The following is a 16,432-nucleotide window of genomic DNA, read 5'->3' on the forward strand; positions in this document are numbered from 1 at the left end:
GGCGGTGGACAGGATATTGGTGGACACACTGTATTTCCTAAAACAGGACATTAATTAATTTCTATGGATGCCAAAGTCCTTCACGGCTAAGACCCTCCATATTTAAAGGAGACTCTCCAGGGGCTTCCTATTAATACAGCATGGCCATAAGGGCTTATTAAAAAGTCGTTGAATCCAGAAAAACTTTTTAACTATTTGAACATGGTTGATAATTTTACTTTTTAAAATGTGCTCTGTTTTATTATTATAGAGAGAATCTGATGACAATGTGACTCTTACTGGCTACATAACAATCGCTCTGCTGGAGCACGGCCAAGTGCATAATGTAAGATACTTTTTCCTTATGAAGTTTCTACTGGGATTCATCATTGGGCCCTGAAATCATTAGTAAAGGGCTCTTATTTGCATATTTACATTACATGGTTTATAGTATCTGCTTACTCATTATTTTTCACTTTTTGTTAATGTAAGTCATTTAAGTTTCTTTTATCAAACTAAATATCCAAACATTGAAGGATCGAATGCAAAAAGGACAAATTAAATTCCTTTGTCTTGCTCCTGGCGCGCCATGAAACAGCTGATATTCTATGCAATATATACTGACCAAAAATATAAACACACCTGTGGCGTCCCCGAGTATATCAGGGTGCCACAGGGTACTGCAATTCTTACTCAGTGTGCAGGGCCTACCTCCCCATGGTTACAGGTTCTTAAGAAACTGGTGTCACTACCATCAGCACAAATCCCAATCACACCTCACATCATGACCTGCCAGACACACCAGTGGGTTGGTTAAGCGGAATAAGGCCACCCACCTAGGAGTCAGGCAGACTGGTGAGAGGGAGGAAGGAGGCAGAGTAGTGAGAGCCCTCAAAGAGTGAGGAGCTGGAGTAGTAGCTCCCGGGGAGCTAGACCGAGGTTGGGTCGCAGACGGTTGTCCGGGACCAGAGGAGTCGCGGACCGGCGGCAGAGACATTGGAAAGGGTGCGACGGACATAGTCTAGGATGACTCTCGGCATCAGAAACCCAAAAGAACTGACCGGTACCGAGCACGACGGGGTACAGGACCCTAGGTCAGGAGCAGGTTCAACCGTCCTGATTAACCTGGGAGGGAGAATCTCTTTATGAACTCTCCTAGGAGCTCAGACATTGAAGGCAAGAGCACACCGCGGGGGATAGGTCTTTCCAGTAACGCGGCCCACTAAAATCCCAAGTGCCAGCCATCAAGAGCACAGCTACACTAAAAATATAGTGAGCGAGGCCCCAGCAGCTTCGAGCCGAGGAGCCACAACAGAGAACTAACTTTTGCATAGAGGCAGCTCCGGATTACCAAGTGACACCGGTGAGAGCGGACATTGGACGGGCTCCCCTGTAGTGACTGTGATGCACAGAGACTTTGGTTTATCCTCAGTGTGAGTGCCTGCTTTATAATCCTCATCCAGCACCACGACTACCCACAGTGAGTACCCTGGCTCCCCTGCACCCTGCGCTCCCAAACATCTCATCAAAAACCCTAGAGGCCGGGGCCTTCCCTACCTGCGGAGGGACTGACACCTTGCTGCTCCCCACCATCTGCCCGGTACTCCTCTTCCACAGCGGTGCTACTCCCATTATCACAACCCGCAGGTGGCGTCATGAACTTCTCCCCTGTAAATAATCCCCTTTCAAGGATCGGAGCGAGTGCCGAGCCCGGTTCCGGACCCCTCAAGCCACGACCACCCCAGATCCGAGCACCCCGGTCTGCGCCTTTGGCGGCACAGAACACTTTTGTTTTTGCTCCCATTTTTCATGAGCTGAACTCAAAATCTTTTTGTCTCAAATGCTGTTCACAAATTTGTATAAGGCCTCTTTCACACGTCAGTGATTTTGGTACATATGTTGCAGACAACCAGGTAGTCCCTGCCAGAGTTCAGTCAGAAAAGAATTATCAGAAGAGTTGTCCAAAAACCAATAACCTGTGGAGAGCTAAAGAAAGACCTGGACTCAGCAGGTACAATTGTTTCAAAGAAAACAATAAGTAATGCACTAAACCTCCATGGCTGTATGCACACTCACTTCGCCAGACTCCATTGCTGAACAAAAAGCATATTCAAGCAAATTTAAACTTAGCTCAACAACATTTAGAAAAGTATGTGACGTACTGGGAGAATATAGTCTGGTCAGAAGAGACCAAAGTTGAACTTTGAATTTCATAATACACAACATGTGTTGAGGCCAAAGGACAAATCACCCCAAAAACATAATAGCAACACAGAAGTTTAGAGGTGGGATCATTATGGTGTGGGGCTAGTTTTCAGGAAACAGCACTGGAAAACGTCATATAATTGAAGGAAGGATGAATGGACAAATGTACTAAGACATTCTTGTCACAGATGACACTGTCATGTGGTTTCTGGCAATAGAAGGTCACAGTGTTTGGCTGCGCAAAATGCTCCCTAACTTTCCATTGTTCTTGCTTTCAGTATTCATTGTACTAGATAGCTTTCCTGCTGGATTTTCATCTCTCCCCTTTAGGACCTAGCAGGAGCTGGCTTTCCACCCAGCTGCTGATTATCAGTATTCTCTTGGTTCTTAAAGACTTTCATCTTCCCTGGACTGGTGCTGGTGATAATATTCAGTTCATTCAAGCTTTGATTGCAAGCAGGTGACTTGCACTCAGCTGTGGTGATGTTGCTGTTACTTTGCTGAACTTCTACCTGAGTCATCTGTTGATAAGTAGTTCATACATTTTCCCCTGTGTGTCCTCCTTGTTGTCTTATTTATTGTTTAGTTGGGTTGACAAAGAGCTCATCTCATCTGTTCCCTATTTAGGGCCCAACTGTTATAATTCAGGGACTGCGGAGGATCAAAAAATGCGGAAACCCAAAAAGTAACCAGAGTGGCTGGAACCTTAACGGACTGCAGACCTATTCCTGACACACAACAAGAAGTAGCCATGGGACTAGCCTACGATGACCTAGTCGTCTCGACACAGGCGGAGAACTAAATATTCTTACAGATAGAAATATAAGAAAAGCTAATCTGCCTCGGAGCAATCCCCGAAGATAGAGAGAACCCCACATGTAAAGACTACGGTGATAGCACAATACAAAGCTAGAAAACAGATTCAGCAAAGATGAGGCTCAAACTAGCTTTATAGCAAAGAAAAGCAAAGAGCACTGAATGCAGCCGTAAAAACCCTAAACAATCTCAGCACACCTGACATGGAAAAACCCTGAGACCACATGGCCTCTCCCCCACTATATCAGTACTCTGATGTTACTGGGATCCAAAAACACTAATATAGATGAGGGACTGAATTTAATACCAAGCATGACAAAACACAATACATTGCAGAATCATGGAGCTACATATACAGACACTCCCAGCAGGGAATAATCCAATTCCACCAGGAACTCCACACAGGCAAAATAGGAATCAATCAATAGTATCAAAAAAGAAAAAAACAACAAGAAAGTGGAAACAATAAGCAGAGGTACAAAGACCAACTTATCTTGAGAGGAGTTCTGGTAGAGAGCAGGGCTGGTTTCAGAATGTCCTTAACACACAGGAAATCAATTGAGCACCAGTAAGTAACAGGAGAAAACTACTGAGTTATAGAGTCCCAATCTGAAAGACCTGATTGCCAGTTCTCTACAGGTGTGTGGCTCTCACTCCACAAGTCAACTGCACCGCCAGCACTGACCACAAGAGGAAGACCCAACTGGAAAATGTATTCACAACACCCAGCAGTAGGGATACATAGGGAGAGGTATCTGGTTTCGTGCATAGTTGCGGAACCTATCTAGGGTGGTGATGGACCCCAGGGACCAGCGGTAAGTTTGGTCAGGGGTCACCATCTCCCCCTTCCCTAGAGTGGCAATTCTTGATAAAAATCTGTCATCTACCAGGATGATGAAGATGAAACGAGGATGGACATTTCAACATGACAATGATCCCAAACACACAGCCTAGGAAACTCTCAATTGATTTCAGAGAAAGAAAATAAATAATGCTAGTGTGATGCCCTGGACTAGCCAGGTAGTAGCAGGCATAACATCGCCCACACCCCCTCCCCTAGACAGGTACAACCGTCAAACTAAAAATCCTTGTTGTCCCCTCCAGGGGCTGATGTCCACACCAGGTGGGGTGGAGCCAGGCAGTTGGCCCCACCCACCAAGGAGTTCACAGTCCTGGAGGCGGTAAAAGTCAGAGAGTTAGGGTCAGTCAGTGAGTGTTTAGAGCCAGAGAGAGTGAGTGTTTAGGAGTCAGAGAGAAAGGAGTGAAGTGAGGAGCCCCGGGGTGGGCAGAAGTGAAGTGAAAAAAAAAATTCAGTAGTCAAGGGTAACCATGCAAAATTATCATTAAACCCTATTAAAACTTAACATTTATTGTTTAGATAAAAGGTAAAATACCACATTCATATAAATAACGTGACTCGGTGCACAGAGGAGAGAGGGAAAATACAGTCCCTACAATATCCACTCCCTCCTGCACCCTGCCTAGCCGTGGAGGTTGGCACCCTAAAGATACGTAGTGGCGCCCCCACTCCTCGACGGCTGTCCCTACTATATCCCTGCAAACCCTTACATGAAAGGATAAAGTGCAGTGCGCAAATTTAAAGTGCAGTGCAAATACAAAAAGTGATAATATGCATGACAGGGTTCACAGTCAACCTCAAAGATCAGGAGGCTGTAATTGTTCACCTAGGAACACATAAATAGCAGGGATATAGAAAAAGATAAACTTAGCTAATGTTGCCTCATGCCTCTGCCTCAACGCGTTTCCCCATTACATGGTTCATCAGGAGGCCGATATCCATCTGTTGTGGCTCAATATACCTAGAGCAGCAAGTGTGCTGCTAGATTTTCATGATGCTAAGGGGGCCAACAGGTGCATCAATCCACCCTATAACCCCTCAAATGTCCTCAAATCTCAAATCCGCCCAATCAGCGTGGCGGCTATTAGTTACCTTGATTGCTTTCACACTATTCAAATCCTCCATAGGTCATACAATGATGACCACGTCCACTTCCGCGTTCCACAGTGGAACGCACGGAAGTCCCGCCTCCGGAGGTATAGGATCGTGCCACAGCGCAAGCTCAGGGGGGTGTATCCCCGGCTCCGCCCCAAACGTGGAACGCCTCCCATATGTATCCAGCATCCTGCCCCCCCATGTACATGGGCGCCGCGTCACTCGCTCCACCCACCAAACGAACGCGCCGCGTCACCAGCTCCACCCAGATGTAAGGTGGGTCTGGGGTGCAGCGTCAGTGGGCCGGATAATGTCATAGCCACGTCACTTCCGCGTTCCACAGTGGAACGCAAGCTACACCACTTCCGGATTAGACACTACAATAATAGGATTAACCGGATTATGCATGGCATCCCACAGGGCAAAAGTGACAATGCGACATAATTAATTAGGACAATAGATATGGGGCCATGTTGAGGCGGATCCCAGGTACAGGGGAACCGTAGGGCCGAATTTAATGTGTGGAGGGGGCCCTATAACAATAACAACCCTATCCTGGTAACATTTTATATTCTGAGAGTAAAGGACACAATTTAAATACATGGATAGCTAGTTTATGGCTATCCCATATACAGGAGAGCTTTGCCAAATTTTCCATCATAGACCCATATCAAGTGACACCTTGTCGTTTCAGAAAACACGTATATGATAGCTGTTCATTAATTCCCTTGGGGGCTAGGGAATCAAATCTAAAAGTCCACTCGCTTTCTTTGCGTAATATACATCGATCAAAATCCCCCCCTCTAGGATTAGGCTTGACAACCTCCATAACACAGAAGGACACCTGGTGTGGATTTCCCCCGTGATACTCATTCACGTGTCTAGCAAGCGGGGTGTCCCGCTTGTTACGGATGTCGCCCAGATGTTCCCCCACCCGCCTCCTGAACTCTCTCCTCGTCTTCCCCACATAGTCCAGGGGGCAGGTGCAGGTAACCACATACACGACACCCGATGTCTTGCAGTTGGCAAAGTCTCTAATGAAGAATTCTTTCCCGTTACCAGCACTCTTGATGAACTTAGATGGCCTCATATTCCCACAATAGGAGCAGTCCCCACAGCGGAAAAAACCACACACCCTCCTATCTAACCACGTCCCTGTTGGTGCTGGTTTCTTGTAAAAGCTGTGTACCAAATGATCCCTAAGTGACCGTTCCCTCCTAAAGGTTATACTGGACTTTTGGGGGATAAACTTTTTAATGTCCGGATCCGCCAAAAACACCACCCAATGTCTCTTGAGAATCTCAAATATGCGGCCATTTTGACAATCAAATGTCCCTATCAGTCTAGTCACTGGGTCCTCATCCTCACATGATCCCCAGGGGTTCAACAACCTCTCCCTGTTTTGCCTCTCTGCACGTTCACGTTCCATCCAGCACGTGAACATGCAGAGAGGCAAAACAGGGAGAGGTTGTTGAACCCCCGGGGATCATGTGAGGATGAGGACCCAGTGACTAGACTGATAGGGACATTTGATTGTCAAAATGGCCGCATATTTGAGATTCTCAAGAGACATTGGGGGGTGTTGTTGGCGGATCCGGACATTAAAAAGTTTATCCCCCAAAAACCCAGTATAACCTTTAGGAGGGGACGGTCACTTAGGGATCATTTGGTACACAGCTTTTACAAGAAACCAGCACCAACAGGGATGTGGTTAGATAGGAGGGTGTGTGGTTTTTTCTGCTGTTGGGACTGCTCCTATTGTGGGAATATGAGGCCATCTAAGTTCATCAAGAGTGCTGGTAACGGGAAAGAATTCTTCATTAGAGACTTTGCCAACTGCAAGACATCGGGTGTCGTGTATGTGGTTACCTGCACCTGCCCCCTGGACTATGTGGGGAAGACGAGGAGAGAGTTCAGGAGGCGGGTGGGGGAACATCTGGGCGACATCCGTAACAAGCGGGACACCCCGCTTGCTAGACACGTGAATGAGTATCACGGGGGAAATCCACACCAGGTGTCCTTCTGTGTTATGGAGGTTGTCAAGCCTAATCCTAGAGGGGGGGATTTTGATCGATATATATTACGCAAAGAAAGCGAGTGGACTTTTAGATTTGATTCCCTAGCCCCCAAGGGAATTAATGAACAGCTATCATATACGTGTTTTCTGTAACGACAAGGTGTCACTTGATATGGGTCTATGATGGAAAATTTGGCAAAGCTCTCCTATATATGGGATAGCCATAAGCTAACTATCCATGTATTTAAATTGTGTCCTTTACTCTCAGAATATAAAATGTTACCAGGATAGGGTTGTTATTGTTATAGGGCCCCCTCCACACATTAAATCCGGCCCTACGGTTCCCCTGTACCTGGGATCCGCCTCAACATGGCCCCATATCTATTGTCTTAATTAATTATGTCGCATTGTCACTTTTGCCCTGTGGGACGCCATGCATAATCCGGTTAATCCTATTATTGTAGTGTCTAATCCGGAAGTGGTGTAGCTTGCGTTCCACTGTGGAATGCGGAAGTAACGTGGCTATGACATTATCCGGCCCACTGACGCTGCGCCCCAGACCCACCTTACATCTGGGTGGAGCTGGTGACGCGGCGCGTTCGTTTGGTGGGTGGAGCGAGTGACGCGGCGCCCATGTACATGGGGGGGCAGGATGCTGGATACATATGGGAGGCGTTCCACGTTTGGGGCGGAGCCGGGGATACACCCCCCTGAGCTTGCGCTGTGGCACGATCCTATACCTCCGGAGGCGGGACTTCCGTGCGTTCCACTGTGGAACGCGGAAGTGGACGCGGTCATCATTGTATGACCTATGGAGGATTTGAATAGTGTGAAAGCAATCAAGGTAACTAATAGCCGCCACGCTGATTGGGCGGATTTGAGATTTGAGGACATTTGAGGGGTTATAGGGTGGATTGATGCACCTGTTGGCCCCCTTAGCATCATGAAAATCTAGCAGCACACTTGCTGCTCTAGGTATATTGAGCCACAACAGATGGATATCGGCCTCCTGATGAACCATGTAATGGGGAAACGCGTTGAGGCAGAGGCATGAGGCAACATTAGCTAAGTTTATCTTTTTCTATATCCCTGCTATTTATGTGTTCCTAGGTGAACAATTACAGCCTCCTGATCTTTGAGGTTGACTGTGAACCCTGTCATGCATATTATCACTTTTTGTATTTGCACTGCACTTTAAATTTGCGCACTGCACTTTATCCTTTCATGTAAGGGTTTGCAGGGATATAGTAGGGACAGCCGTCGAGGAGTGGGGGCGCCACTACGTATCTTTAGGGTGCCAACCTCCACGGCTAGGCAGGGTGCAGGAGGGAGTGGATATTGTAGGGACTGTATTTTCCCTCTCTCCTCTGTGCACCGAGTCACGTTATTTATATGAATGTGGTATTTTACCTTTTATCTAAACAATAAATAATAATTCAGAAGTGAAGTGGAGAGCAGTAGAGGAGAAGTGGAGCTGCCGGTGTCCGGGAAGGAGCCCGGGCACGGAGAGCAAGGTCGGCAGACGGTGGTGGCCGTCTGCAGGAGTAGGTGCAGGTCGGTGAAACTGAAGGACCAGAGACTGGCGGTGACCCGCCGGTACCGAGCCGGGAAGCAGAACCTGCGTCAGCACAAAAGGGCAGGGCCATCGGACCCGGACCAGGCTAGAAGCCGCCGGCAAAGGTCAAATCCGAGTGTGACCGGAACCCCCGGGTTCCCTAACTACCAAGTCCCGTCAGAAGGCAACTGTCCAACCCGTCAGGATATAGAGCCACCGCCAAGGGCTAGAGATCCAAAGGGCCAGCGCCTGCGGGCAACGAGAGCTCCCTAGGGCATATACACCAGGGAGTGGACAACCGTTGGGAAACCATCATAGTCAAACCAGTTTCAGGGTGCAGGGAAAGACAGGCGCCACCACCTGTCCGGGGAGAGCACAGACGCAGCAGCCGGCTGCGGGACCCGTCCATCCAGCCGTTTGGTTTACCGATGACTTTTGTGCATTTGTATCTGAGTGAGTACAACAGTGCCACCCGGCACCGCGCCGCGCTGCCCCAGCAACCCTGCACCCCAGCTATCCAGCCTCCCCGTATCACCACCGGGCCCCGGGATCACCAACCCCTACCCACGGAGGGGGAATCAACATCCCAGCTGCTCCCTGCCATCGCTCCCGGGATCCCCGTCACCAAGCAGCGGTGGTGCCCACTATCACCACGACCCGTAGGTGGCGTCATGAACTAACTATTACCCCAAAAATAAATAAAAAACACCCCCTTTTCACTCACGGGCGAGGAGCGCTGCTCGAGTCCCCGGGTCCAGGTCACCGCTCGAGCCACCGAGCAGCCCAGCAGAAGCCCCGGACCCGAGCGTAGCGAGCACGCGCCCCGCCGCCCGTGACACTAGAATGGCCTGGCCAATCACTAAACATGAATCCAATAGAAAATTTATGGAAGGAACTAAAGGTCGGAGTTCATAGAAGGAGCCCATTGGGCCATCAGGATTTGAAGAGTGTTTGAATGGAAGAATGGTCAAAAATCACTCTTGAGCAATGCATATGACTAGCTTCTTCATACAGGAGGCATCTTGAAGCCGTTATCACCAACAAAGGCTTTCGTCTGAGGTATTAAATAGCTTTCAGTAAGTGTGTTCATTCAAAACTTTTTCACTTTGTCATTCCCCATTATTACACATAAATCAAACCCTGGATGTCCATAAATTAAGTTATTTGCCTGTGTGAATAGGATGGGTTATAGTACAGACATCTGGTGAGAAATTCATGTCAATAGTGTAGCGCCCCAGGGGATAGGCAAGGGGGTTAACCTTTAACCTACTTGTCACCGGGCCGTTGACTGTCGCTGTTACGGGTGGCCTAGCCTGGCTCCGTTGCCCCGAGGCATACAGAAGATGGCTTGGGGGAGAGATGATGAAGGTAGTAGTGGAAAGTTTGTTGTGATGCCACCTGTGGTATGCGGCCAGGGGATTAGCCGCCGCTGCTGTTGCTGTCCTCCGATAGCAGCTATGTATAATATCGCTCCCCACAGGTGGAGCGGGCCCCGGGGAGGATGATGAGGGGAGTATTAATGGGGGGCGCTGAGGCGCTGGGTGGCGGCGTTGTTAATAAAGAGTCAGAGTTTATAGCTGTGGGTCCAGGTGTCTTTACTCACTTTTTCTGCTGTGCCGCTCACCCAGGTAATACCGGTCACTTGCTGTTATGGGCTCCGCCGAACCTGAATCCTTCGAGAGGTCAGCCCGGTGTGTGGTGTGGTGTTCGATGGGATTCCTCCTTAAATGCACCTGTCTATGGATCCCCATGCTTGAAGCTACTTGGGGACCCGGGTTTTCATGAGTATTACTCTTGTCCCTATAGGCAGGTGCCGCGGTTCTGATGTGGGGTCCGGCTCGTGGTGAGGCCCCGGATCCTATATAGCACTGTGCTGAGGGGACAGGGAAGCTTGAAGCTAACCCTCGTCCAGGCAGATTCTGGAAAACTAACGTGAAGTATGATTTTCCTTATGGTCCTGCCGCCCTGCGTGGCGCCGTTCCCGAGGGAGCAGATTCACTCTTCCTGCGGCGACCGTGAGATCTTCTCCTTCTTCCCACCGAAACACCTTTAAGATACGACTGCTCACTTCCTCTCCTGCTGGAGAACTCTCTTAACTGTTGTGTTGACTCCTGACTCCTCCTGCTGGCTGTACCTTCTACAGCCAGGTTCTAAGCTAATGGGACTGGGGCCCACGGTTGGACGGCATCCTGAAAATGCACCTCTCGTTCAAGGCTCCCTTGTGTTACCCAACCCTAGCCCAGTTCCCAGTGGGAACATGGGCAACCTAGTGTATATTTGAATGTGTAAGTGGTGACACCGGTACTGATCTCCTTGGGAACCAGGTTTAGCATTACACCTAAAATCAGGTGCAATGCTCTGTGGCAACTGAAGACTCAGGGGTGCCACACTAGCACCTTTAGAAATGTATTTGCTTAGAAAATTGGTAATGTCTTCTAAACTTATTTCACCCTCTGTATATTGAGCGAGAACAGCCATTCAAATTACATGGAGAGTACCTGGATCAGAGTATTGCTCAGTGACCACTGATATCCTTATTATTTACTGCCTTTAGGGTTGTCTAGTTTGCTTTTTGGGTAATCTTGATCTGACCTGGATAAAATATCTGGCATTTACTTTGCCCTCATTACATATCACATTTACAGGTCTCGGTTGTTGAGAATGCACTGAAGTGTCTGAAGAACGCAGCCGATGATGTGAAGACGACCTACACTCAAGCTCTCCTCGCCTATGTATTTACATTGTCAAGTGACAGCCATCTAAGAAACCGTATTCTAGAAATCCTGGATAAGGCTGCCATAATAAAAGGTAGACTTATGTCCATCCTTAAAATGGTTTTCTGGTTTCAGCAAATTATTGTCAACATGCACAGTTCTGTGTAAAAACATAAGAAAATGTGCTTCACTCACCCTCACTGAGTCCACTGTAGTATCTCTTCCACTTTCCCAGTCTCTGTTTGTCTGCAGTGCTGTCGACAATTCTGCAGGTAATCACTCATACTGTATATGTGATGCCCTGGACTAGCCAGGTAGTCACAGGTAGGCCCATGCACAAACACTCTTCCCCTAAAAAGGTGTCACCAGCCACCCTTAAAACCCTAGTCAACTCCCTCAGGATTTGATGTTCACACCAGGGAGCGGAGCCAGGCGGTTGGCCACGCCCACCGAGGAGTTTACAGGTCCTGAGGCAGGAAAAGCCAGTTAGATTAGTTTGAGGAGTGAAGGAGTAAAGTTCAAGTGCAGAGGCAGACCTGTGCCCAGGTCTGCCGCAGTCTAACTCCGGGTGTCTGGGTCGGAGCCCAGTCACCTCTGGCTAGGAGGCAGACGGTGGCCTCAGCCGGCAGGAGCCGGGAAGATGGCTCAGTGTAACCGTAAGGGACCGGGACAGGGTAGTGGCCCGCCGGTACCGAACCGGGGAACCGACTGGAAACCGGAGCACAAAGGGGGGTAGTCAGACGCTGAAACGAGGTCCCGAAACCAGTGGACCCAGTTAATTAACTGATTGAGGTCTGGTCTTTAGGTCCTTTCCCACCCAAATCACGACTGAAGACAACAGCCCACCGAAAGGCGATAAAAAGCCACCGCTCAGGCAAAGAGATCCGAAGGGCCAGCGTCTGCGGGCAAACGGGCTCTCCCGACACATAACGCCAGGGAGCGGGCTCCCGTTGCTGAAGCACGGGTTGCCCACAGCTACACAAAAGGTGCAGGAGAAAGGCGGAGACCACCAACCCGACTGGGGGACCAGACGCAGCCGGCTGCGGGCACCGACCACCATCTTTTTGGTTTACCAGAGACTCTTGTGCATCTGTAATAGTGAGTACAACTGTGCCCTCGGGCCACGCATCGCCCTGCACCCGCCAAGCACCGACACATCACACCAAATGGGTCCCCGGGCCATCACCCCTTCCCACGGAGGGGTTAGCACCAAAGCTGCACAACATCTCCCCCGGGTGCCTAGTGAATAGCAGCGGTGGTGTCCACATTCACCACAACCGGTTGGTGGCGTCACGAACTCTAACCAAAAACCACGGCCTCGGCCGTAACCCTAAACCCCCTTCAAAGCGCCAGCCCCTTTCGGAGCGAAGTGACCCCCGGTCCGGAGGCGCTCAAGCCACCGACAAACGAGCCCGGATCCGAGCGGCTCGGCTACAGCCGAGCGCAGGGCGGTACATATATAACATGGGAGCTGTTCGTACACACTTTCCGACATAGATGACTGGTGGCATAAGGCATACAAAAAAAAATCATTTGTGTTTATTTAACATCTGGCGCCCAACATCTCCATCTTGGTAATGCTATTTTAGGATGGCAAAAATGGAAATAAAATGATCCAGTCTTGGATCCATTTCTTTGAAAAGGGATGAAAATGTCCTTAAAGGCTGTAATCAGTTTTTTAGCTGGAAAAAAAAAATGTAATCTGCAGAAATTTCCAAACAAACGGATAGTAAGAAAATAATTTTCTTAAAGGGAATCTGTCACCAGGTTTATGCTCCCCCATCTGAGAGCCGCATAATGTAGAGACAGAGATCCTGATTCCAGCGATGTGTCACTAAAGGCCGCTTTACATGCTGCGACTGTCGCGGGCGGCGGGGCGCGTGCTCGCTACGCTCGGGCCGGGGCTTCTGCTGGGCTGCTCGGTGGCTCGAGCGGTGGGCTGGATCCGGGGACTCGAGCAGCGCTCCTCGCCCGTGAGTGAAAAGGGGTGGTTTTTGTTTGTTTTAGGGGAAGTTATTAGTTTGTGACTCCACCCATGGGTCGTGGTGATAGTGGGCACCACCGCTGCTTGGTGACGGGCATCCCGGGAGCGATGGCAGGGAGCAGCTGGGATGTTGATTCCCCCTCCGTGGGTAGGGGTTGGTGATCCCAGGGCCCGGTGGTGATACGGGGAGGCTGGATAGCTGGGGTGCAGGGTTGCAGGGGCAGCACGGCGCGGTGCCGGATGGCACTGTTGTACTTACTCAGATACAAATGCACAAAAGTCATCGGTAAACCAAACGGCTGGATGGACGGGTCCCGCAGCCGGCTGCTGCGTCTGTGTTCTCCCCGGACAGGTGGTGGCGGCTGTCTTTCCCTGCACCCTGAAACTGGTTTGACTATGATGGTTTCCCAACGGTAGTCCACTCCCTGGTGTATATGCCCTAGGTAGCTCTCGTTGCCCGCAGGCGCTGGCCCTTTGGATCTCTAGCCCTTGGCGGTGGCTCTATATCCTGACGGGTTGGACGGTTGCCTTCTGACGGGACTTGGTAGTTAGGGAACCCGGGGGTTCCGGTCACACTCGGATTTGACCTTTGCCGGCGGCTTCTAGCCTGGTCAGGGTCCGATGGCCCTGCCCTTTTGTGCTGATGCAGGTTCTGCTTCCCGGTTCGGTACCGGCGGGTCGCTGCCCGTCTCCGGTCCTTCGGTTTCACCGACCTGCACCTACTCCTGCAGACGGCCACCACCGTCTGCCGACATTGCTCTCCGTGCCCGGGCTCCTTCCCAGACACCGGCAGCTTCACTTCTCCGCTACTGCTCTCCACTTCACTCCTGCCCACCCCGGGCTCCTCACTTCATTCCTCTCTCACTAACTCCCAACACTAACCGACTCTAACTGACTGCCTTTTCCCACCTCCAGGACTGTGAACTCCTTGGTGGGTGGGGCCAACCACCTGGCTTCACCCCACCTGGTGTGGACATCAGCCCCTGGAGGGGGCAATAAGGATTTTAAGTTTGATGGTTGTACCTGTCTAGGGGAGGGGGTGTGGGCGATGTTATGCCACAGGCTAGTCCAGGGCGTCATATTCCCCCTTGGTGAAATGCAGACTGTCCGCGGGCTGCCCGTCCATCACTGGTTTTATTTTTTCTGTAAAAGATAAATTAACAAGTAAAACATTCAACATTAAGCAGGCTTTTGATCTTCCCTTAATGGGAGGCACTTTTCTTTTAACGTTACTAAACGGCATAAACATATATAAAATCACTTTTATTATCAACGGACGGGTTCGTGTCTTCTGCTCTCCCACCCAAACAACCTGTACCTTGATGCTCCCCTAAGAAACGGGCAGCACCCCTTTCACCCCAGTCCAGGTCCAGGTCACCCGAGCGGGAACGGGTATGGTGTCTCGCACCCGGCTGTTATCTCAGGGGACCCCACGTCCAAGGTGGACCCCTGACCCCCGGAGGATGGTCACCAGTCCTGGTGGTGACCGGACCCCAGCCTACTCTGCTGCGGGTCCTTCCTCCAATCTGCCTCTCCGGAGGCGGCAACGGAAACAGCCCACAAAACTATTTACATGCCCACAAGTTCGTGGGTGGCCTGCAAGTTCTCGGCCTTGTACATGAGCAGTGCCTCATGCGGTACAGGGCTTACGGTTTTTAAATGGAAAACGGGAACAATGGGGACTACTCCAGTCCCAACGGGGACGGCTCTTTCTTCTGAAAACGGACGGCAATCAGGTGAATTATTCGGGTAATTAAGGTTCAATCATTCAAATAAAACAAGGTGCTGAGGGTCCCAACGGGGGACAACTGGGTTGCAACGGAGAGTCGCTGCCTTCACTTCAGGTCACACTCATCAAAGACCTCCTCCAGCTCGACATCCGGACGGCACGGTGGGGGAGGGGACTGGGACCGCTTCTGCTCACCGCGGCCTTCCCTCTGCTTCACATCTAGGGCAAACCAGCCCCTCTCCCCGCAATGTCAGGTGTAGGTCACAAGGTCGCCTGGTAACAGATCACGACCTGGGTGGCCTGTTGGAAGGTGTGAGTTGACGTCCTGGCGGGCCACGAACACTTCGGCCTCCAGGCCCGGTTCGTAGATAAAGCCTAACCCTCTTCGCGGGTCAAACCTCCTGACTTGGCCCTTGTGGATCGGGCCCCGCACCCGGAAGGTGGCGTGCCGGAGGTTGTCCTTCTCTCTTATTATTCGGGCCACCACATCGGCTCTCTCCCGCTCCCTGGCGGCTATCTCCTGGCCCAACGGGTTCGTCGGTTTGTCCCAGTACGGGGCGTTGACGTACCCCTGCGCTCGGGTCGGGCCCCGCTGGATTTCCCCCACGCCGGCTACAACCAGCAAGCTCTTTGGGGGGTCCGGCGGTGACGTGGCCTGGGGTGCTGCCCTGTAGTGACGACCCGGCGCAGCCTCAGCCGAGGCGGGGAGTCTAAGGACAGCTGGCCTCACCGGTTGGGCCTTCGGGCCCACAGCTTCCGGTTCTTCCACGGCCGGGCGGACTGCCGGAGCCGGGTCATCCGTGGGCGCGGCCACTTCCGGGTCCGACGGCTTCGCTTCACGGACGGGCACCTCCACAGGGACTTTCCACGGCAGTGGAATCGGTGAGGGCTGTCTCTTGGTAACGTCCTCAGGCCGGTCCTCTAGGGCGGACGGGTTAGATTTCGCTACCGATGTTGGTGGTAGCGGACCGAGTGGAGGGGCAACAGCAATCGGTATGGATGGCGTGGGAGGCAGGAGAGTGAGCGGACGCAGACCGGGCCCCTCAGCCGCAGCGACCGGTCCTTCTCGGACACAGGGGCGTGGGTCGCTTACCCGCTCCTCCAACACTGCCTCCACCTCGCGTCTCCGCACGGCCGCCGCCACTTCCTCCATTTCGGCCACCCAGCACTCCATCAAGAACCGGACCTGGGTCTGCAGGCGGCAGCACATTTGGGCGGTCCGGGCTTCCACCCACGCCGCCGTTCCCGGCGTGGGCTCGGGGATCTCGGCATCACCGGACGGGACGGACATGCTGCTTGCAGGCTTCCAGGAACCGGATATTCTGCAGAGTCCTGGTGTCCCCGCTTTTTATGCCCTCAGGTACATTAGGCAGGCTTCCACCCGCCCCACCTTGGTTCTTTCTAGCACTCCCGGCTTCAGGGGGCGGGGCTTCGCTTTCACGCCTTCCCTGCTCAGAGAAGACGCTCGAGTGGGAAATC

The 16,432-nt window shown here is 51.3% G+C and overlaps 1 protein-coding gene across 1 annotated transcript in view; it reads left to right on the plus strand.

Annotated features, from left to right (window-relative positions):
- LOC142312623 (alpha-2-macroglobulin-like protein 1) overlaps positions 1-16,432 on the plus strand; it is a 174,685-nt gene that overhangs the window by 117,413 nt on the left and 40,840 nt on the right. Inside the window, exons 27-28 of the mRNA XM_075351618.1 lie at positions 251-325; positions 11,172-11,334. Coding sequence (XP_075207733.1) covers positions 251-325; positions 11,172-11,334 — 238 coding nt within the window. The remainder of the gene's footprint in view (positions 1-250; positions 326-11,171; positions 11,335-16,432) is intronic.

This window comes from Anomaloglossus baeobatrachus, chromosome 5 (genome assembly GCF_048569485.1).
Source record: "Anomaloglossus baeobatrachus isolate aAnoBae1 chromosome 5, aAnoBae1.hap1, whole genome shotgun sequence".
In the NCBI taxonomy this organism is placed as follows: domain Eukaryota; kingdom Metazoa; phylum Chordata; class Amphibia; order Anura; family Aromobatidae; genus Anomaloglossus; species Anomaloglossus baeobatrachus.